Source organism: Aedes aegypti, chromosome 1, assembly GCF_002204515.2.
Source record: "Aedes aegypti strain LVP_AGWG chromosome 1, AaegL5.0 Primary Assembly, whole genome shotgun sequence".
NCBI classification, from domain to species: Eukaryota; Metazoa; Arthropoda; class Insecta; order Diptera; family Culicidae; genus Aedes; species Aedes aegypti.
The window spans coordinates 102156947-102181271 of NC_035107.1; the positions used below are offsets into that span (position 1 = coordinate 102156947).

The following is a 24325-nucleotide window of genomic DNA, read 5'->3' on the forward strand; positions in this document are numbered from 1 at the left end:
GAGACGAGAAAAAACGAGAGCAACGGCGAGTACTTACACATTTCCAAGTGCCTTTGACGGCCAACCCTTTCTGGAAGCTGGCTTGGATCTCCAGACAGTCGCTGAGGGAAGGTCCCCACCGCTTAACGACGCACTTGCCCGCGACAAGAGGGCTTTGAACCTTGAGCTGCACCATTGTACGGCGGTTTGTTATCCTTTTAGATTTTTTTTTTTGTTTTTGCACACCGTCCGAGTATTTCACTGACGACCTCCCAGACGATTTTGATGACGATGATGACGGACAATAATGACGGTGGGTGGATTATTATGTATAGAGTAGTAGACAATGTTCTGATGTCTTCCGACGAAAACTAAGTTCAACCGGACGTAGACGGTTTCGTTAACACCTAACTGGTCCTTTATCGATAGCTGTATTGTACACGGGTTTTAGCTGCGTAGCCTTACGGTAAGTTCTACAATCTATATTAGCTGTTCAAGATAGGGCAAATGACCGACACGAACTAGCCTTGGAAATTTCTGGTGGCGTTCCGTCCGAACAGTCGGCTGCTTATGATTTGTACACGCGTTTTTGTATAAAATCTGGTTAAGTCTTTTATTCTCTCACCACATGAGCTGCGAAAAATCCGCGATCGAAGCACCACTTCAGGACGTGGAATATGTACAGATTCGAACCGAAGAACAGGAATGGAAAATTATAAAATTGCACTAGTTTCAAATGCGTTACCAAACGCAGCTATTTACAGGACGAACACTCACTACCGTCATCTCATGCTGTGTCTACACTAGCAATACGGTACTGCTTATTCTACGCCACTTCACCGCAAAACTATTACACAACTGCCGGCACGCTTCCAATCTCACACATTTCCTGTCTATCCTGGGCAAGGGACCACACTTCCAAGGTTTTTGTCCACACCATCCAGCACTTTTGGTCGAACGCCAAGACAGGAAAACACCCAACCCAACCGGAGCGTTCGGAAGCTGACGAAAAACTAATGGCTCGGTGCGGTATTTGGCTCGCGACATCAACTTCTGCTACTGCTTGCTGGCAACGGGCCCTAGGATTCATCTGCCTAGAAGGGGAGGACTAACTGGGGCAGACAGACAGAAAAAACGGCACCACCGACAGTCAGTAGTAGCGCAGCATCATCTTCTTCGGTGCGAGGCAGGGGTTTGCAGTATACTTATTCGATGGAGCACTTCGAGTTGAAAGGAGACTCGTAAACTGGTGATATTTACGTCACGTCTCGGACGAGGTCGAATCTATGACAGAAGGCCGAAGGACGAAACGTCAAAAGACTGAAGGGTGAATGTAGAGGCTTCGGAATTCACATAAAGCGAACCGTGGAGAATTTGACCATCTTTAAGAAATCGACCAGTGATGTCTCGAGATATTTTTTAGAATTTCTTCAGAAATTCATGACGAATATCAGGACAAATAAATTTTCTGCAGTCACTAGACAAATATTTGAAGGTATCCTTTGAGAAATCCTTGAGAGAATTCCAGGAGAAATCTCTGAAGAAATTACGCAAAGAACATACGAAGCTCCTTGAGAAATCTGTTCTCCGATTTTTCAGGGAAGAAGCTGTGGAATACATAGTTGTCTCTGAAGGTTTCTCTAGAGCCTTTAAAGTTTTACATCAGGATTCACTGCAAGCATAAAAAAGGAAATATATAACTTTAGAGTTAATTTTGGTGACAAAAGAGACTTCAGATATATTCCATTTCAAATAGAGCATAGCATAGCATAGCATAGACTGACTCTACATGTCAATGGTTGCTACTCCGTGATTGATCCGAACTGGTAAGAATAGCACTTCGATCCAAATGAATAAGGGATGGGATTTTCCACATATTCTCGAAGTGCAATTTTAGCTCTCATATTATTGATTAATAGCGGCGCCGGCCAAGTCCTTACAGTCAGTTAGGAAGGGGAAGGAACGTTATTGTGTAATGCCTGTTGCTTCTAGAGACCGAGAAGTCCTCTGCATCTCCAGAATCATCACGGGGAAGGTGTGGTAGTGAGGGAAGAAAAAGATCTGGGAGCCACCTTTGGTCGGTGATGCGATCCATGGATAAGGAGAGAAAATACGAATCTTACTTAAAACTAGTTTTGCATTTTTGTATCGCGGTAAAAATATATTGAAAGAAATTATAAAAAAGTCGATATTCATAATATCGAACTTTTGGTTATTTTTAGTAATGACGGAAACCGAAAGGTTTGTGTAGTTTGAAATTGTATGAAACATAAAGAAGGGTATACGCCTCCAAGCGCGAAACGCAACATACTGTTAGCCATCTATACTTTGGTAGCGCAACTAGTTAGGGGATGAGAGATTTGATTTTTCACGCATCCATCACATGCCGCTGTGGGGAAAAATGCTTTATTTTGCTGATAAAAGGCGGTTAACAGTGAAACAGTTAGGCGGAAAAGGTAGGAATATCCATTATCTATGTTCTACATACGTTTGTTTCTTGTATTACTACACTATTTTCATAAAAATTGAGATCCGGCTGGTAGGAGCACTAGTTTGAGGTTGGAAAACCAGAATAAGTGAGGTTGGTATCATTGGAACTTTCGCCTGAGCGATTTTTGCGCTTGAATAAAACACGTTTCGGGACATTCTCGGCTGCCTCTAAAAATACCATTGGGTATATAAATGAATTCTCTACCATTGGATCTCATTCAATTTCATACATAAGTGAAGCAAGCGGTGAAAATAAATATTTTGTTCCGAATGTTTTGAAACCATGAATGAGTATGACATTGCTCACGTCAACCATCATCATGACGACAGCAGCACACCCCACCGGACGAATTGTCGTATTGGGAGCGAATTGTCGACACATGCAATGACGAGCCCATTCAAAGTATATTTGAAAAAAAAAATGAAAAAATGTTTTACGTCGACATTAATAATGTCGAACTATTCAAAGGTTGTTTTAGCAATGACGAAAACAAAAAGGTATATTGAAATTAAATGAAACACGAATGCCGTAGTTCAGACTACCGACGGCCTACTTCATCGACCAGCAGCAGGTTTGGCCAGTTTGGCCTGACAGGCCTCATGGGTCGGGGAAATGTTACGGGGTGCGCCAATCACTCACTTCGCAATGTAATCGTATACTGATAGACGTTGGACGATTATATGCAGTATTACGGATTGATTGTCTTACTAAACAATGTTAAAAATATTGAGTGATATACTGAGTATGATAATATAAATCCCAAGTTTATTAGTCTTAAACCGTTAATTACCGTGAGTAACTAGGTAAAAACAAAGCGTTCTGTTACTAATCCGTAATTATGTTTATAGACGGTTGGTCTATTACTGTACTACGTTAATGGACAGAGTGAAGTCCAAGGCTCGATTAATCAAGGGGTTATAATTGTAAGTGGATGTAAAATTAGTTGGATCGCTCATAAGAACCCCGAAAGTTTTCCCCAACAATTTGCTTCAGAAAATGCATCATAGATCTCTTTAAATAGTATTCCAGGAGTTATTTCAGAAACACCTGCAAGTATTTTACTAATAACTCCTGCATGAATCCACGCAACATGTTTTGCGAGGGCGAATTCTATTCTATTCTGCCAGTTCCTTCGTAGATCTCTACAAGAAATCGTATGAAGATTTTTTTTCCAATTAGGGATTATTTTATATTATGAGATTAGCCTTGATAAATTATTCGGCTGTATATAAAGCTAACGACTGAGATTGATTTGCGAAAATACCACTGTACACATTTTTTCCTCATAGTTTTGGCATCTTTGTTAAGGCTTACTATAGGAAATACTATATTTGTTAAGGAAAAAATATAAAATGATCATACCCTTTTTTTAAATTAAAAAACACTGAAAGATTTTTATGCGCTCGTTGGGCAATCTTCCATAACACTGCATTAAATGTTATTCTACCCAATGTGAAACAAGCTTACGTTTTTTTAGAATAAATAATTCAACTCTCACTTCGAAGACATCATCGTTATCCAACTGTTACAGAAGGTGCTCTCAGAACACTAAGCTGAAAAGCAAGGAAGTACGTCTCAAATGAACCGAACACAGATAAACTAACATGTACATGTTACATGTACAACAAAAAAGAATTTTGTCAAAACTACACTAACATATGAAAAGAGCGAAAAAGATTCGTTGATCAAAGCTTCGAATTGAATTCACAAGAAATAATCGAAAAGCAATAGAAGTGGATGAGAGAGATTTTTGCAAATTGATTCCACCCTTTTCCCATGTTAATCTATACCTTACTAAAGCAACAATCCCATAAAAATCTAACCAAGCGCTCTGTGACAAGCGACCTGTAAACCCCCTTCAACAGCGAGCGCAGCCTGATGCACAGCACGAGCCATGCATTCCTATAGATAGGTGTGAGTCCTCCTATGTTTCGGATTTCACGGGCTCATCTCGTTTTCCAAAAGCAAGAACGGAAAAGACGCCAAAGTGATCACAGATTCAGAGAGAAGAGAGAGTAAGCCGAACACAGAGAGGACGTCAAGATTCAAATCTCAGTGCTTCGACCCATCATTGTCGTAGCCGTCATTGACAGTATATGCGGGTGCCCCCTGGCTGCTGTGTGGAAAAGACCGAGATTCTACCGGTACCTAGTTGATGAACCCCCGACGTGGGTGGAAAGCACGACAGATGTGATGAGGGAAAAACTGTCTCGCATTTCCTTGGATGTGATTGTTGGTACCTACACAGGAAATTGATGCTGAGTTCAGACGGGAGCAAATTGTATAAAAAGTTGGGAAGTGAGATCATTATTATGTTCTATAAGGGAAATTTCAAAGCACAAAGGCAAATCGAGTAGGAGTAGGAGTCGAATTTAAAATAATAAACTTTACTTATGAGTTATACTATTAACACAGCTATTCACACTAAGCAGATTATTATTTTCCAATCAGATTTCTTTTTTTATTTTAATGATAAGCACAACTCAGCTTCAACTATTGACACTAAACCAATTACTTTTCAATCAGACTTTTTTTTCTTATTTTAATGTTAGAGTTTATGCCAAACGTACATTCGGTCGTATACTAAACATCCGTATATCAAACGAAGTAGAATCGTCGAAAACTGTTGAAGAAAGCATCTGGAGTTTCTTCAAAATATTTCATTTGAGATATAAGATTCACCTTGAATTGTCTATAGAACCCAATCCCAAGGATTGAATTAGGAGAAAATTGAGAATTTCTCTCACTTATCGCTCTCTGTAACATCATGATCCGCAACACATCATGAGAGACTTCTGCTCTGATTTGATCGAAGGGAAAACAGTGCATGATAAAATCCATCTAAACAAGCTCCAAAGCTGGCGGACGTTATTGCTATTTTCGGAGATTGTTTATCATGCCAATAAAATAGAACACCTGTCCCAATGTAAAAAAGGGAGAAAAGAGAGTTTTATCATCGCTCTCCTATTGAGGTTCTCTTTTTCTACTTTATCAAGCTTGTTCCAACTTGCGAAACATTGCCGATCATGGACCGATACAGAAGGAATGTTTTTCTTCGCTTGCTTTGATCGTACTTCAAAATCAAATAAGAACGAATTATGCAATGCCTGTTCACTTGTAATGATGTTTGCATTTGGGACGCAAATCTTGACTAAACATCCTCCAAATGCGTTAGCGTAGTTACGGTATACTTCGTAGATTGGATACTAGCAACATTAATGTTTCGTTTGTTTATCTCATCCAGGATGCTTACATGAACAAGGCTGGGGAAGAAACCTTGAACCAATCTTGAATAAAATTACCAAGCGTATTCCTGGCCACGCCCATTTTTACCGTAACTTAGGATAGGGGAAGGCAATGTTGATGTAGCACTTACTCAATGAGAGGCTACCGACTCAGCGACGCACTCATAAGTGCTACGGAGGAGGAGGTTGGGAGAGATATTCAGTCAGGATTCGCCTGTTAAGCTGGCGATGGACCCAAGGCGTTTGTTGTTTAAGTGTTTTAATTTAATCTTTTGATAGCCGGCAATCATAAGAGAAAAAAGTCTATTCAGCTTTGAAAATAATTAGGTTTCTGCTCAGTTTAAATATAAAGCAGAATCGATCTCTCTAGGGTCATCGGATAATAATGAAAAAAAAAACACGTTCTGAATATGTACGCAGGCAATAATCCTGCAACAACTCGCACTGTCAACTGCCTAACAATAAACCGATCGTAACGCACAAACCGAACAATAATTTCAATTATCAAAAACTCGCTAAAAAAAAAATAAAAGCGTGCGAAAACCGACAACCAGTTCCGCGACAACTAACATGTTGAAATGCGTTATCGAACAAACTTGCCCGGAAAACGAGAAAAAAAATCCGATTCTAGAAGTTTTAAAGCATTGCAAATTACTTCACATCTGCATTTTATGCCGGATCGCGTAAATCTAACTAATTCTATAATTCTACGCTTAACAATAATGGAACAAACTCACCGGGTTGATTAATTGTAATCATGTCTGTCCCCTCCGGACTGGAACATATGTTTCGTCCAAGATCCCACGGCAGCCAAATCCAGCTGAATCAACACCGGAAACACAAGCCATATCACTCACTTCACTTTCACCTATATACATTATATATTTCTTGTACAAACTAGTTAAATTTAAACAATTTTCAAATATATAGATAAGCAAAACCATAAAGTTTTTGACGCCCCTTGACCTGAAGAGACTCGCGAAGAGGAAAAATATCAACGTCATATGCAGCCCAGATTCCGCTGTCACGAACAGTCTTGGGAACTGTGACCACAATTCACCACAGTTCATCGATTCTGCCATTCCACCAAAACACAAAGCAGCAGCAGCATCAATACCATCAGGCGTTGCGCTGCCAACGGTTCACACACTGCTTGACTGTTTTTGTCTCTCCACTATGACCATTTTCGGGCAGCCATTCCAAGCTGAATGATTGAAAAAAGTGTTAAATCATTCAATCGCTAATATTTCGCTTGTGTTTTCAACTAATTGAAATCTATTAGCTCTAACAGAAAGACCACAATCATTCCGTTACGATACATATAAACAAGTTCAATTTCATACTGCCTTTATCGAGCAAAAATGCAAAACCCCGAAAACCGCAAAAATCGTGTCACCACTGTGCTCGAGTCATTTCGCATTCGGGGTTGAAAAACGTTAGGAAGAAGAAGATTACATTTTTTGAAGAGCCGTAACATTTTTTGTTTTGAACCGTCATGGTTTGCTTTGGATTTTGATGGTCATGTAGAAAGATGTAAATGTAGAGGCGGTAAATGTTTGCTCCAGTACTTTTCCCATCCCTGGTCACGAAACGTCAAATGCAGCCCACCGTTTTAATGGCTGCAAAAGTGAAAAGTATTGTATTCAAAATAAACTGTTAGTAAAAACCTCAGTCGGTGGAGCAGTTTTTTCGAAAGTTGCTGATAAATCCAAACACAAGATTAGTTATTTCTAATGTCTGCTTCGTTTGCTGGCATGAAATTTCACTCAAAAGGCTATTTATGATTCGGTGTGATGCAAACGTAATCATTTTTTGCTGGGAGGTTCATGTGAAGGTTTGAACGGTTTGCGCATGATTGGTATAAACACAAAGTGGAATAAGAAAAAACTCAGCAATCACAGTAAAAGAAGACCGTCTTCGCGAGTCTCGTCTCAGCCCTTGACTAAACATCCTCCAAATGCGGTAACACAAACTAATCAAAGGACACCTAGCAACCCTGATTCATATCACCGCCAACCTAGCAAAGAAAAACTATCTTTGACTTTGCCTTCCTTGTGAAAAATCTTACCGCGTTTGGTGTTCCCGCATTTGATATTTGCATTTCAAATGCACACAGCAATATCAATTTGGGCATGATCTATTTATTCTTTTGGCAGATATATCGTTTTCAGTAAACTAAACAACGTCCTATTTTAATACATTCCCCCACGGAACAGCGAAGTATTTCCAAAACCTGCTGACCAAGGATCAAAATCGAAAAAAAAAATGAAAATAGGATAAATTTTGAGAACTTGTCCAAAAATGGCGTCAAACCATCGAAAAACAACAAAGTTATTGTGCATTAGACCTTTTTTGTGATAAGAAGTATGCTACCGGTAGAGGATGTTTCTATATATGTCAGCATTCTAGCTATTCTGGATTGTTACATTTTGAACTTTACTCAAATAATAAAAAATAAAAAATAAAACAAACAAGTAAATTGTATTATCTTCATAGATTATCTGCCAACATGAAAGTTTTGTGGGCCGACATGAAAGTCTGTGGGCTTCGTGGCCGAGTGGTTAGTGTCACCAGACAATAATCGCTTCGTGTCATGGGGTGTGGGTTCGATTCCCGCTTCAGCCGTCGAAACTTTTAGTCAGGAATATTTCTCGGCTGTGCCACTGGAGCATGCTTGTCCGTTGCTAGTGTTAAGTTACAGTCTGTGCAGCTAAATGGCTGAAGACGGTGTCCGTGTCTTTTTGCAAAATTACAACTTTTTGGACAAAAACTTGAACTTTCATGCAAGCGACAGTAAAAAAAGTGTTCACTTTGCATTGTACAAATTATTTTCCAATAAATTATATATTTAACATCTGTTTTTTTTTTTCGGCCATATAAAAATTAAGTCAACAGTTCTGGAATCGAACACAAAATTCTGCATGGAGAGCATTGACGATTGAACTAATTTGAAATATATGCGTTGGTGGAACTATATTTGATCGGTGATTGTTCAACAAATAAGTGACGACGTCGAAGGATTTGTTTTATTTACTCACATTATTACGTTCACGATCATCAACGAGAAACTCACCTGAAATGATGAAATAAAAATATTGATTAGTAATTGAAAAGATGAAAATGAATGAATGATGAAAATGTTTTTATAACTGTATATGAACACTACATTTAGAAGTTATAGTAGTTTGTATGAACCATTAACAAAGATTAGAACATTATTGAACGGTGGTGCTGGTGGTAAATTTCAGTATCAATACTTAGCACTGGATTACAACCAGGGAGTTCAAAGTGTTTGTTAGAGGTCTTTTGAGGAAGAATCCGTGACTTGTTTTTCGTCATCAGGTTTGAATATTGATGGGATATTTCAATTATTTTTGATAGGTTTAGGATGATAATAAATTAGGAAGAATTCACAATTTTTTGCACAACTACAGAACATTTAATTACATTTATACCGTTCTCAATGTCCTTGTATAAGGATTGTCTATCTTTGAGCCCTATAAAACGACAAGATTTCGTATAAAATGTTTAGGTCCTCAAGTCAATCCCATAAATACTTGTATTTTCTATAGCTATTTACTTTGGGCGACATCTGAACAATTTCTTCCTTCATAGCTGGAATTTAATCTAGGAATACGATTCCTACAGGGCACCTTTTTACCCTTCGACCCCTTATAATTGAACAATTTTATTTCTGGGGTCGAAAAGTATTAAACACAGGAACACATAATGCCTCCAATTGATTAGGTCTAAAGTTTATTGCCTACTTTCACACAATTTGGCCATGTGCAACTCTTTCATTTATTTGATAGTTCATTAAACCGCATTTGTAAGGTTTTATATAATTGCCCTAGGGGACCTCTCACATGTTATTTGGCAGTTTCACATAAATAAACACACATTCAACAATTAATATTTATTGTAAAAAAACAAATAATCGCTACAGCTTATGTTCTATCTAAAGATGTTTCTAATAACTTTTGACACTCCTCACTTGTTATGATCCATAAACGACGCATGAAGTAAAATTCTAACATGTAGGAAAAACAATATTTTCAAACATCGATCCAACATTTATGAACAATAATTAGTTTGTAAACATATGGAAAACATAAAACTCCTTTGAGCAGCAGATAGGTATCACTGATTTCCACACCAATATCGCTTTTTTAGTTTGTTTTTGCTATTAGGGAGCAGGATCCTATTCTTGTCACTTTTGATTCACTTCGACAGTGGGTTTTTTTGAAAGCTACAGAGCTCATATTTGGCCACAATATGCGTCGTATTTAGGTGCTTATTATTGCAAAGCTTCAGACGATTCGGCCGAAAAAAACCCCATGAGAGTGCCCAAGTAGCTCTGCACCCTACTACGATTTTTTTTTTAATAAAATTATTCAATATCATCGCTTCCTGAAAGGTCAGTAATCAAACATACTATAAACAGTCTGCCATGCTGCTGCGCCATACGCATCGATCATTGCTCTTCCAACAATAAATCATCAATCTTACACCCGCATATTCACGCTCGACAGATTTCATACCATTCCACGTGACGTCACCGCACCCCGAGACGGGTTCGAAGGACAACATACCCTGCCAGACGAATATACTGACGATTACCATTACCATCAATTTCAAAGTGCACAAAACGCGACGACGATGGCTGTCGACCGTCATCATCAGCAGCAGTCGAAAATTGAGCCGGAAAATTACGAGAGAGCTGAGCGAAATGAATGCGAGAGAGAAAAGAGCGCACCCCCTCGAACCGGAATTCAACCGTCATGAACATCATCAGCAGCACCGCCGTTGATTATCATCGTCGCAGCCGCATAACAGCCAGACGTCTACGGTCACTGAACAGATTGTGGAACCCTCGTCAAGCTGCTGCTGTCATGATGCGACACGTGAGGGTGGAAAGAATCAACATCCTTTGGACGTACAATTTTGATTAGTTTCCAAGTAAAACTTAACGAAGAAATTTAAAAAAAATGAGCATTGAGCGTGATGATTCAAAGTTGTTTATCTGTGCTTTACCGGACGAACAGAATTTTACAAGGGGCCAACAGTTGGAGCAGGGAAAAAGCTTGCCATTCCATACACATAAACATACAAATTTGACGATTTCAAAGTCTATAAAGCGAATGGCGAAACCGGCCACGTATTTACTGTCGTGAAATATTGGAGACATTGCGGGAGGTTTTTTTTAGTTAGGGGCGGTCCACTAATTACGTAATTATGTAATTACCCCCCGTGGTAAGATTTTTTGAATGAAAATTAAAAATAAATTGTATGGCGCGTAAGAAATCTCAACAAGTGTGTCATTTTGTCATCAAGTTTCTGATTGAAAAAATACAATTTTCGAATGCATGGTACGAGCATGTAAAGTTTTGAGGATACACGCGAAGAAAAAAATGGTGATAATTTTAATTAATTGTTATCCACACCGTATAAAAGTTACTTAAGTCGATTTGAAAACGTTATCGTGATCTAACACAAAATATTGAAACACTGTCATGTGTTTTATTCGAATCTTTTTGGAGTATTGCAGTGTTCGGTTCCAAAACTTTGATCGGGTGATGGTATTACGGTACTGCAGCACTTAGAACCGACCGTTTTTGACATACAGTGTTGCAAAAGCTCCAATCAGCTGCAGCGGGGGAAAGCATTCGAGATATGTATGGTCGATGTTCAGACAGGCCGGACTAAGCGATATTTTAGCCTTGAATTCTGATCTTTCTAAAGCTAATTTTATACGGATGTCCTTAAATAGAAGTTCCATTATTATATTAAATATTAGAAATGTTTTGGTATTCTGAAAACTTAGCGTACGTTCCTCAAGTCATTGAAACACGTGATTCTGTCTGAGTTAACACCGACCAGGTTTATCTTACACCTCATGTTTAAAATTTACAAAAAAAAGTTACCAAAACATAAAATATTTCTTAGTTTTTTCGAAAACTGGAATTTTTGGGTATACTACTATTGTGGGCGTTTTTTTTTAAATTAAATTCATTGTGTTTTTTCACGAAAACATCACTTTACGGCTGGTATAATATATTCCTGCCACAAAACTATCAATATTTTGTGCAAGGTATCTAGGAAGGTAGTTTAATCTATCAGATTCCTCATTCAGCCATTTTGAACTAGAAAGTGACAGCTGGCGAGTTTGTTTTGATCACGAAAACTGTTACTGCCTAGAAACAACGTCCCATTTACATTCATTCTTTTCTACAAGGTTCGCTTATCAGGCCCATCGCTTGAATATTTTTTGGTTCAATTTCACTTTTTTATGATTCACTGATTTCAAATGCAAGGTGCTGCAAAGTTCAAATGTTATTGTTTTTTTTTTTCACTCAAACGGTTCATATTTCAATCATTTCTTCACCAACTTTTTATGTTTGTTTCAACACTGAACCGAGCACTGTTCATGATTAGTCTGTTTGTGTTTTGTTACATATTGTTTTCAATGAAAACAGCTAGTGCTTCAATTCCTAACACCGGAATATGTGTATTTCTACATTAAAGATGAGAATTTAAGTCACGCACGCTACAAAGACTAATGGATGCAGGGACAAATTTTCACTTTGAAGTGCACTATGGTCTAGAAACCAGTTTTACGCGGAAAGATGCATTTTGAGCTTTAGAATGACGGTCTTTAGACGAAAACGGTCTTCTACAAAGTTGTTTGTATTAGTTAACTCTTTTGTTTGGTATTATTGAAAATTAGGGTGGACCAAATTTTCATATAAATTGTGTAACTAACTTTCTCATTTGTAGAAATTATATTATACATGCTTCAGCAAAGTTGTAGACCATTCAATTAGAAGCAACTTTGCCAAAACATTTTTTTTTTGCATCCCTTAAATTGACCAATTTAGATCTTTTGTCCTACGGTGACATAGGATGGTCCGAACAAAACTGGTTTTCTTACTCTAGCGTTTTCAATTCAAATATCTCATCAAAGTAGTCTATGAAAAACTTTAAGAGCTTTAAAAATGCGGAATTTGTTGAGTGAAGAAACTTGCTTTCTCCTTCCGTTTGGGAGTTATTGTTGTTTTTCTCACATCAACATGCCTATTTTGATTGTGAATATCTCTGATTGGGGCAAACATAAAAAATATATTTAGACGGCATTATGGGCACAGATGGATTATTTTTGTAACTCTAGTAAAATGCCTTGAAGACAAATATTTCTTATCACAAAATCTTTAATAACTTTTGAACTAAAATAGACATCAACTATCTTTTAACATGTAAATTTGCGTTTTGTTAAGTTCTAAAAGTCGTTTATAGACTACTTTGACGAGCAGGTAATATTAAAAAAAACTAGAGTTGAAAAACTTATTTTTGTTGGAACACCCTACGATGATTGTGGAAAAATGCTCTAGATTGGTAATATTTTGAGCTACAGAAAAACATTCAATTTAAAAGATACAAAAATAAACATTTTTTTGGCAAAGTTGCTTTAAATTGAATGGTTTACAACTTTGCTGAAGCATGTATAATATAATTTCTACAAATAAGAAAGTTGATTACACCATTTTTATGAAATCGTGGACCACCCTAATTTCCAATACCACCAAACAAAGGGCCTAACTAGCTCAAAGCTTTGAGTCAACCCTTTTACAGTAGAGAAGCTAGGCAAAATACAGGACGCTTCGAGGCTTACTGACTTTAAAATGGCTTGCTCAATTTTCACCACCTAATTAAATTTCAATCTTGTCGCTCCCTTGCGACGGCTATACACCTATTTTAGTGGTAGTGTACATTCATGTAAATTCCATTTAATTATTATTATTATTATGTTTTATTTAAGACACTTTACCATTTGTCAAATGATTCCATTTAATGTATTGATTTTTTTTTCTACACATTTCAAAAAACGAGTAATTTAATGAATGAGCAAAAAACGTAAATTGAACAGTTTTATCAGTACTACTCATGTATAATGAGAAAGCATAATGCATCATCGTGCCTTGACACAAGGTATAAGGATGCGGAAATAGCAACGTAGGCAGAGAAAGTCTACTCTAAACTGGAGAAGCTGGTTCTGTCCCAGTGGTAACGTAATGACATGAAGAAAAATGTTGATGAAATGGACAAAATAAATACAGCACATAAGCGAGATGTGGATAGAACTTCCCGTTCAAAGATAAAAAAGTGTGACAGAATCGAAAAAGTATCAAATCAAAAACTTCAATGTAAGTAAGAACGTGACGTGACTTTTCCCGTTTCCCCAAATCCACGACGGTGTGGCGCTACTGGAAAGCCGATACAGCGAAAAATTTAACAAAAGTCTGTCACCCGTCTCTTTTCTTGGAAAGGAAGTGTCGATTTTCCTTTATTCTTCTGCCACAAAGTCTGGCTGTCCAGGCCCCGTCGATGAAAAGCGGTAGACTTTTCTTTCTTTCTTTTTTCTCCCTGTAGGCTAACAACCAAGCAATTCGAAGACAATGATGCGCGATGCGACATCTATATTTATCCTCTCCATAGAATGCAAGACGGAAAAATGCAGTCGCTGCGAAAGAACTTCACGCATCCCGATCATAAAGGAATAACAGAAAAATAACTCATAAGTGAAATAGGCCTTGTTTTTTTTTTTTTTTTTTGTATTGGCACAAACATAACAGACTGACTGTACATGCCAATATTTGCTACACGCGTGATTAATCGGAACTAGTAAGAATTGCACTTCGATATAAATGAATAAGGAATGGGACTTTCCACTTACTCTCGAAGTGCACATTTTAGCAGCTCTCGTATAATTGATCAATAAAGGCACCGGTCAAATCCTTACAGTCAGTTGGGATGGGGAAGGAATGTTAGTGTGTAATGATTGTTGCTTCTAGAGACTGAGAATACCTCTGCATCTCTACAATCAACACGGGAAGGGTGATAATTAGTAAGGGAGGAAAAAAATCTGGGATGATGATGTGCTCCATGAAAAAGAAGGAAAAACACGACTGTATGAAACAAATTAAATGAAACAGGAAGAAGGGTTTATGTCGACACTTGTAGTGACCAACTATCCATACCATCCAACGATCCATCCAGTCGATCCATACGATCCAACCAACCATCCATTTACCTTTGCAGCGATAAATATGTGTTATCATAAACATGAAACGAGCTCGCCAGTTGGCAATCCATCCTCGACTGAATACGAATATCTTTTCGCACTCGCACAACGCGAATTGGACATGATTGATCTTGAATCCGTCGCTCACCCCCCAGGAGCATGTAACGGAATCAAAAGACCACGCACTAATCTGTGCATATTTGCATATGTTATCCAATTTCTATATCTTATGACTCATATAGGTTATATTTTAATGACAGAAAGTTTAAAAACAATTTATTTTCCTACATTGTTTTTTTCTGAACCAATTTTATATAATCTCTAGTTGTTATAATTTTGATACTCCTCTCTGATCGGAACCCCGGCGAAAGATGACTTTGTTTTGCTGGGTTGCGTTACAGTGCACGTACGCACATATTCTATACCTAGTTTGGCAGACGTCATCAACTAGCTATAGTAGCCGTACCTAATATAATATAATAATAATGGGAATCGTGCGTGCGGAATTCTAATTCTGGGGTTGGCCCGCGTGGAAATTCTAGCGCCTTAGCAACAGACAGGAAAGTGGCATGTAAGATTTCAGCGGAAAATTCCGACACTGTTTTTCGGGTCTGACTTTTGGAATGTGCTATGGGAGGAAATGGCTCGAGTAGATGTGATTATGTGGTTTCGACACAAGACATAATCGCTGTTTTCTATTTGGGTTGAGAATAATGGAACGCATTTCATATTTTGTACCAAACCAATGATGTAAGTAAAGCAATTATCTTTTTTTTTTTTTTTTTTTTTTTTTTTTTGTCGGTAGCGATAGGGGTAGTACTGGCACTCTTAATCTGCCCTAAGCTCCTTCCCAGCATTTGCTTTTATAAGCCTCTATTGCGCTCATCACACAGACGTTCCTAAGCAATGTTGCTCAAATGGTCACTGTGTACGCTAGCAGCTATCAGCCCTTGCCGTAGTTTTGCAATATAGTAGTTCAGACTACTATCAAACGTGAGTGGTTAAAGTGAAGAACGAAATAGTTTTATTAAAAGGTCCTCATTCCCCATTTCATTTCATCACTCACTATCGTCACTTTTATTTTCGACACTATCACGTATATCACCGATTATCACTCATCAACTTTCGTAATACACTTCAGATATACTTTCTATTATATCACTTTTCACATCACACCATTTTCATATAAATCTGTTAGCATTACCATCTGTTAGTATTACTAAGTAATTAAAAGATATTCAATTTAAATGTATCATTATTTTTGTTGCTGTAGAGTCATTACTATTCAAACTACGATTTAGCACTATGATCAAGAAAGTTACATTAAAAAAAAAATCACTTCGATCCATTCTTCTGCACTCGCTGTCATTATGTATTAAGTATTAACACTTTTATCATGCACGTTGGAAGAACTAGGCAATATTCAGAAAAATGATTGCACAATGTATTATGGCCATTATTAAATTAGTAGAGTTCACATCATTATTATTATATTTTTAACAAAACTATCAGAATCACTTCCACCTTAATTTTCAAATTTTCATCACTATAGATTTAATTATAAAATCACTATTAGCACCTTCACAATCTCTAAATTTAATAACGACGAGTGTAACGCACAGTTCCACCAAACACTCATTCTTATGTTGCATTATAAAACGATTGATCACACGTTGGCTTCGAAACTTAACCACCATTGCTGATTAGTACAAAGGATGCTACAGCTCGTGTAAACGAATTGAAACATCAAACAACCAGCACGGGTTTATAAGTAACTAATGAGCCCTGGCGGTCCCTCCGTTCGAAGAGGACCTGATAATATGCCGAAACATATTAACAGATCCTCCGCCTGAATGCAGCCGTTTCATGATAAATCATGAAACGTTGGAGGTGTGCCAAAGTATTGGGACGGGTATTATTATGGTGCACCTTCTACTTTGGCACCGTCAAACCCTGTGATCGTGGCCAGGGAATGATGTAAGTAAAGCAATTATCAAGATTTAAGTAAAAAAGCTTCAGAACCATTCGAATGTCAATTATACTGCAAATAAACAATCGTATGAAATTATGAATGTGTAAAATAACATTTTTAAATTTATCAAATATTTACAACATCAATGCTGTGAATCTGAACTGATCGAGGTTAGACGCATATAAAGTTATGCATAAAAGCTTAAATTTTCCTGATGAAAAATTTGTGATTTTGCTGAATTAGTGCAAAGAATAAGTTTAACATTTTTTCTAATTGTATAATAACACAGAAATAATGAAGATAAGATAAGACAGAATTTTTATATTTAAAAGAACAGGTTCTTTTTAATGTTATTTTTTTTCTTATACAAAATTTCCAAAATTATTCGAAGCTATCTGAAATGAAGTGCAACAGTAGAAATTGAATTGCATCGTCTGCAACAGAATTAACTTAGTTAGCGTCTTGCGAGCATGTCTTCTAAAGCTCGTTTTTGTCCTTTTTGCTGTCTGCTCAAACTAAAACCGACTCCCAATCATCTCTCAGACCACTAAAAGGGGAATTACCGGGATATATAACACACGACTATTTCTGGTCCCATGACATCATTTGCTAATTATTGCACCATCCAACGACGAACTAGCGACACCAAGCGCACCAAGGTTAGGTGGAACTATGGAGGGATCCACGCAACATCTCCGATCCACGTGATTTGTGCCGCAAATCTAGCCGTCTCCATACGAGAATGGCGGCAAATTAATGGAGAAAAAAGAATCGTATTTTGTGAGTACCACACGCGAACAGGCCCTCCTCTCATTACTGGGCCAGTGAAGTCACCGGCGCTCCACAGTGGCACGCTTCCATAAAAATGTCGGACAAAACCTCAAAAGTGCTCCATAGCGATTAAAAACAATAATTTATCAACTACGGTGGATATTCAAACTAACCTGCAACATGTATTCATTTTCCAATTATAATTTTGTGAAAGCTGTTATGGTTCGTTCACTTGTACACCAAAAATGCAATTAAACTATTGCTTTTCGAATAATAACTTCAGTTCAATTATCAACTTTGCACTTTTTCACCGAAATCGCATGCACGAAGACGAAACGAGCAAAATCAGATTAGCGATCGACTGATTACGGTTCTTCTGATCAATCTAAAATTCTGAGAAAACATCATTCACTAGTACAGGGAGTCTAAAAAAAAATGAAAACAACAAATTTTAAAAACTTAAATTATCAACATTTGATCCGGCCATGAGCCACTGTACGCTCTTGCTGTCGCTTTCAATTACCGGCTAGCGGTGATTCCACGTGCCTTTATTTTTATCCGACATCCTGATGCGACTAACATACATTTATGAAGGCTAAAAATGAAGCAGAAAAAACAAAACTTTGTGTCTTCCAGCTTGCGGAACGTCGACAAGCGTTGGTTCTTTTGAGCACGATCTTTCGTGCGAATTTACTATAGCTGTTGGTTACTATGTGGCATCCAGTGCAGTTTTGTGCATTTATTTTTAGGACTTTTCTTGAACGCCACGGGAACAAAGACAGCTCGGAGGAAATCCCATCCGGATGCGCGCCAGTCGGAATGCGAACCAAGCGGAAGGAAATGCTATATTTCTTGTCGGCGCTTGACAAAGCCGGGAAAATGTCTACGATTTGAAACAAATGAGTAGGTATTTCTAAATTCGAACTATAGATTTCATTGCGATATGGATGAATAGCTATAAAGTTAGTCTAGTCATGGAAAAAGCATTGGAAATTTTTTGACATGATGGTCTGATTGTAAAATTAAAAACAACATCAACGAAAATTCAATTTGTGCCAATGAACAGTTCTGATTCCAACATGGACATTCGACCGCTCATCAACTTTTACGTGCAACGAGTTTGATTCATTCCAACAAATCTAAAGGCTATTCAACTGTCCTTGCTCTTATAGACATAGAAAAAACATTCAACAGTGTTTGGCACGAAAATATGATTGCAAAATTTAAAAAAAAAACATTAATTTGTCAACAAACTAAAAGCAAAAGTAGAATACATTTGTCACAATGAACAAATGCAAAAATGCTCAATTACCAAAGAAAGCTTTCAGTTAATAATTAAGGAAGTGCTCATAAAACACTAAGCTGATAAAAAAGCAATGGGAAAAGAAGAAGAAACTGGAATAACCAAACATAATTAAATGTTTGACTCCAAGCGAACAAATAACAACAAATGTTTTACCAGTAAACTAAAACATATAGATTGGAATCATCTCATTTGAGACACACCATAAAACATAGACATCCCGGAGAAAAAAGACATGAGGTTGACACATACGAAAACAAACGATTAACTCCTTCATTTCCATCGAGGGAAAAAAATACCCAAACTATCCATATATCAAACGGAGATGAGCCGCAAAATATTAACGTTCGTTCGCCTATAACCCTTTTCCCCCCTGGAGTTTAATTTTCCACCGGAGAAGCTTTGTTATTACATTTGGTTCGTGTTTACACGCGCTAAACGGCGATCAATCAGCGCACGCACGTTTTGGGTGTGCACGCATGCCTCCATACTACGTATAGTTATCCACAAACGAGCCGTGACATGCGGCACAGGAAAGACCACAACCCAAGCGGAAGCGATTGGGGGAGTTCAAGAAGTTCATCGAACAACGACGAGGATGCATGTCAACCAGCTTGATGACGATGATGACGACGAAGATTGCCGCAGATGGGGCTTGTCAGTTACAGTATCTACAAGTAGGTACAGCGGGTACTACTAAGCGGAAGTGAAACTAGAACCAATAGGCGTGAAAGTAAGGCTTCCTCGTTAAACGTTCTTGGAACATTAAGGTACTTGGAATTTTGGCATCTTGAACTCAGCAAGTTTGCAGTGATTTCATCTATAACTTCATTTTTCAAGAATTGCCTGCGATTTTCAAATTAATCTGAGGTAATGATTTAATTGAACCGGTAAGAATTGAAATTTAACACTTCAGCCGTTGCGCTGTTGTATTTTGTACAACACTACTGAAAAAACCTCGCTTTTCGTTCACAACAGCAGCGCGGTGGTTCTGACGTACACTGGGGTAGATCGCTGTTTTCGACGGCCAAAACCTCAAGTACTCTGGATATGCACCCTAGAGGTTTGGTGTCTTCGACAAAGTATTTTGGACTAATTTGTACTACATTTTGACTCATTCAGATTTGATCTAGATAAATGAAAAATGATCTAGATCAGTTTTATCTTTTGAAAGGAGCATCCTAGCAAAAAAACTTTCTTCTGCAAAGTTGTTTATTGAGGCATTTTTGACGTTTCTTCCGAAGACACTTACACTCTATCACTGACGTGGGTGGCGCTGTACGACACTTTAGTAAAAACAGTCAAAAAATCGATTTTGATCATTATTTCATGCAAAAAAATGTTAAAAAATATTTTGTCATCAAGTCTTAGATGCTTAACTATGACAAAGTAAATTTACATAATTTACTAGCAAAATTTTCAAATTTAATTAAATTTTCAGTAAAAACAGTCTTAAAATAGTGTTTTACAAAATCCAGGATAACTCATGAAGCAGCAGATGGCGGCAGCTATTTTTTGTATACGACTAGTCAAGAACATTAGTTTCATTGTTGCGAAGAAAGTAAAGTGGGGCCACGTGGGGCTTTTTTGTTGTGACGGTTTGAAAATTTGTCGAAAATGTGTTAAAAATGCTTTACTGGGATTCTTTTAGGAATTTTTTGGCCTCCAGGATCTGTTTAAGAAGTTCTTCCAGGAATACCCCGGAATTTCTCCGGAGATTTCTGCAGGCATTTTTAAAACGATTTTTTTTCTGGGTTTCCTATAGAGATTCCTCTATAAAATCTTGCAGAGACTCCTTCAAGGGTTTTTCCAAGAATATCTCTACAAGTATTCTTGCGGAGATATCTCCCAGGCTCTTTCCAGGAATTCTTCTTGGAGTTACACTAGGACAATCGGTTCAAGGATTACTCAAGATTACTTCTCTAATGATTTCTCCAGAACTTCCTCCGAGGATACCTCCTCCACAGATGTGTGTATATCCCCAAGTATGAACCTCGAGACTCTTCCAGGAATCATTCCGGAGATTTCTTCCGGGATTCCGCCACGGTAGCTCCAGGGATTCTACCAGCAATTCCTCCAGTGATTCCATCAGGAATTCCTCCAGGTGTTCTACAACTCACGAAATCCTCAGAAGATTTCTCAAGAATTTCCTTCAGGAATTCTCAGAGAATTACCAGCTGGGAAACTGCTAAATTACTTATCAGGTATCAGAAGGCCGGCTCCAAAGGCACATTCCCCACCAGTTGGGAGATTTGTGCCATCGCCATATTGGAGCCTATTTCATCATCAAGGGAAAGATGGGAGGAAATAGGAGTGGGGTCCCTTGAAGAGGGAAAATCGCATAAACGAAATGAGAGCATGTAGCTCCATACCACAATGGGTTCGAACAGCGCCCTAAAAAGGGCACTGCAAAACGCATGAGCGTAGAGAGCCTATAGCTCATTACCACTTATTCCAAGTAATTGGAATCGCATTTGCGAAAAAACTGGACAGTTACATATCAGGTGATACGAAGTTCCATAATCGGAGTCACAACTATCACACACAAATGAGTCAGCACGCTGAATATTTGCCATGTGATAGTTGAGTCGGCAGTGGCCTGTCAACGCTCTGACCAAGAGACTGCAATTCTGCTTTGACAGATTTGTTAAATACTTTGCCACCCTTGGAGATGGCTCAGTAATGTACAATTTTATTTGACGACATGACTCCAAACTATTCCAATATTGCTTGTGCTGAGTTGCCGCCCAAGAGTTTATCTGAAGCTTCACCCAGCACTTCGAAATTGGAATAGCCGGCTCAGGGCCAATGAAGTCATGCGATGCTCCATCGCGAGCTAGCTCATCATCCAATTCATTTCCAACGATGGAAGAATGGCCTGGTACCCATACAAGGTTTACAGAGTTGACTGAATTCAGTTCCTCAATTTGAGTTCGACATGCGATAACAAGCTTCGACCTTGAGTTGGCCGAAGCGAGAGCTTTTATAGCAGCCTGACTATCTGAACAGAAGTATATGACTTTACCCATTACGCGCTGTTGAAGTGCTGATTGCACTCCACACATAAGAGCAAATATTTCCGCCTGAAAAACGGTGCAGTTTCTACCAAGTGAGTAAAACTGATTCAGCCTTAGCTCACGAGAATATACTCCTGCACCAGCTCTACCTTCAAGAAGGGAGCCATCAGTGTAACATACTATATTGTTTGATATACTTCTTTCCAAATAGCCTGACGTCCACTCTTCCCGTGAAGGGAATTGTGTGGTAAATGTCCTGTAAGGAAAGTTACAAGCAATTGTGAGATCACTTGGAGCAAGGACAATTTTGTCCCAATTCACCAAAAGTGGAAACAACGAAGTGTGTGTAGATCTACGATTCACTGGATTTTTCTCCAGTAGATCCAGTACCCATAAACGGTGAGAGCAAGAAAGTGCTTCTTGTTTAAGACAGAGGCGTCGCGTGGCCTAATTATCAACCTGTGCACTTCTAATTTATGTCGAATTCGTTTTTGAACCTAGGTTGGAACTGGCGCAACCTGTTCTGAACCACAGTTTCAACCCCAACCCGATTCAAGTTCGACCGAACTACAATTTGCTTGACGTTGGTTTATTTCAGAGGCGTCGCGTGCTCAAATAAGCCACCTGTGCAACAACAAGAAAAATATATTTTTTAATTGGGTAAACAACGCCTATGAAAACGGTAAACTGGTGATTAACTGGATTTTGCACGTTTCAGTTACAAAACATATCAGAAATAACAAAATGTATCAATGTGCGCGTATTTTCATATATTCTTGCATTTAGTAAAATGTGCATTTAGTTTGCATTTTTTTTACGATTTATTGGTACGTTTTACTTGATTTGCAAATGTTTTCATCTGCATATTAATCTTGTGTATCCGGCAGAAATATAGAAAAAAACACTATTTTTTAAAATAATTTTCTTGGTCCCTTAGGCATTACAACTAATATGTGAATATGTGCGTATTGTGCTCTGCAAAAAAAATCCACGGAATGCGATTAACAGAAAATGGTGGTATATCGTCGCAGTGATAATGAAAATCACCAAATGTTTCAGATTTAGATAATTACAAACATTCGCGTACTTGAAAAACGAAAAAAATCAAACCTACTTGAATGTTGACGTTGCGCGCATATCTGCGCGTTATCGCCGACGCTGGATGTGGATTTAAAATGAGCAATACCGTCGTCTTTGGTCCATAAGGGTGACTTTGGGCCAAGATTTTTACAGCAAACTATAACCAGAATAATGAAAACAATGTGGCAAGCTTCAAGAATACGTTATAAATAGCCACTAGATGGTCATGGATTAGTTTTTTGCCTCCCATGCAATTCAAGAGATGCATCAAAAAGGGCGGTCAAAGTCACCCCCTAGGACCAAAGTCACCCCACACGGCGGTACTTGAATTGTATGAATGCAGCGTAAGAACACATCGCGAATGATTTGTACGCTGTCCGCTTCGGTGGCGAGCCGGAAATCCCGTTAGAAAGGTTAATCCTTCTTTAAAAACAACATGAATCCCACAATAAACTATAGAGAAAACAGATATGGAATCATCTACTATTAAAATATGGAAATTGGAGCAGTCTACGGAGCAAAAATAAATGCGCTAATTCCATTGATAATACATTCTTCCTGAGCTTTTATCATCTTCTTCAGCTTGTTCAAATCGGCTGGTTGAACCTGTCAAGAGAAACCGATTTCGTATTGCATGAAAGTTAGCACCGTAAAGCATGCAATTTGCACTCTAAGAACACTCTATTTCCATATTGACTGCGCTAACTTCACCAAAGACTAGAAATGATTAGTTAAACATTGGATTAATCTAATTTACGTATGCTTGGTATGCATTCGAATTGTTATAAATTTGATTTTAATTTTTAAAACCTCTCATTTTATAATGTGGATATCCTTCTAAGTTGATGTAAATATGTCTGGATGGACATTGGACATCCGATCTATTCCGAACAAAATGCATTCTATTAGGAAACTGCTTAGCGTGCACCAATATTTCGGAAGGAGAAAAAGTAAAACCTGTTCAACTTCTTTCGTTGAACGGGTTGTTTCCACACATGTATGCTTTTGAACGTGTACAGATTACTAAGCTGTGAATGTATGTGGGACCTTAGTTATATGGGATTTGGTTCAACAGCAGCAGTTGAACAGGCACAGTAGTTTCTCTTCAACTTTTGCGCTGCTGTCTTTGGTAAAATACCACGCTTGTGCTGTGGATGTCAAGCGAGCTTTTTACATGGTGCGTGAACTCAGCACACTACGCGATCGTTCTTGGTGCCTTGGGACAATTGTTATGCTACTTTCTATGTAGTACGTATGAACCCACACTCATGCTATTTTAAAATTTGTTGAATTTGATTTACTTTTTTAAATTAGTTGTACGATTTTGATTCAAATGGTCTACCTGTTCAATGAACAGGTTGAACAGGCTGACCAGACGCCTCTGGTTT

At 38.0% G+C, this 24325-nt stretch overlaps 1 protein-coding gene across 2 annotated transcripts in view; it reads right to left on the bottom strand.

The window, feature by feature from the left end:
* Window positions 1-24325, bottom strand: part of LOC5580055 (leucine-rich repeat flightless-interacting protein 2) — a 157114-nt gene that overhangs the window by 89838 nt on the left and 42951 nt on the right. Inside the window, exon 1 of one of the 2 annotated variants that reach the window (XM_021844041.1) lies at window positions 38-966. The exons of the other annotated variant lie outside the window; for it this stretch is intronic. Within the exon in view, the coding sequence (XP_021699733.1) occupies window positions 38-175 (138 nt within the window). The 5' untranslated portion in view covers window positions 176-966. Of the gene's footprint in view, window positions 1-37; window positions 967-24325 lie in introns of those variants that run through there. 2 annotated transcript variants of the gene reach the window in all.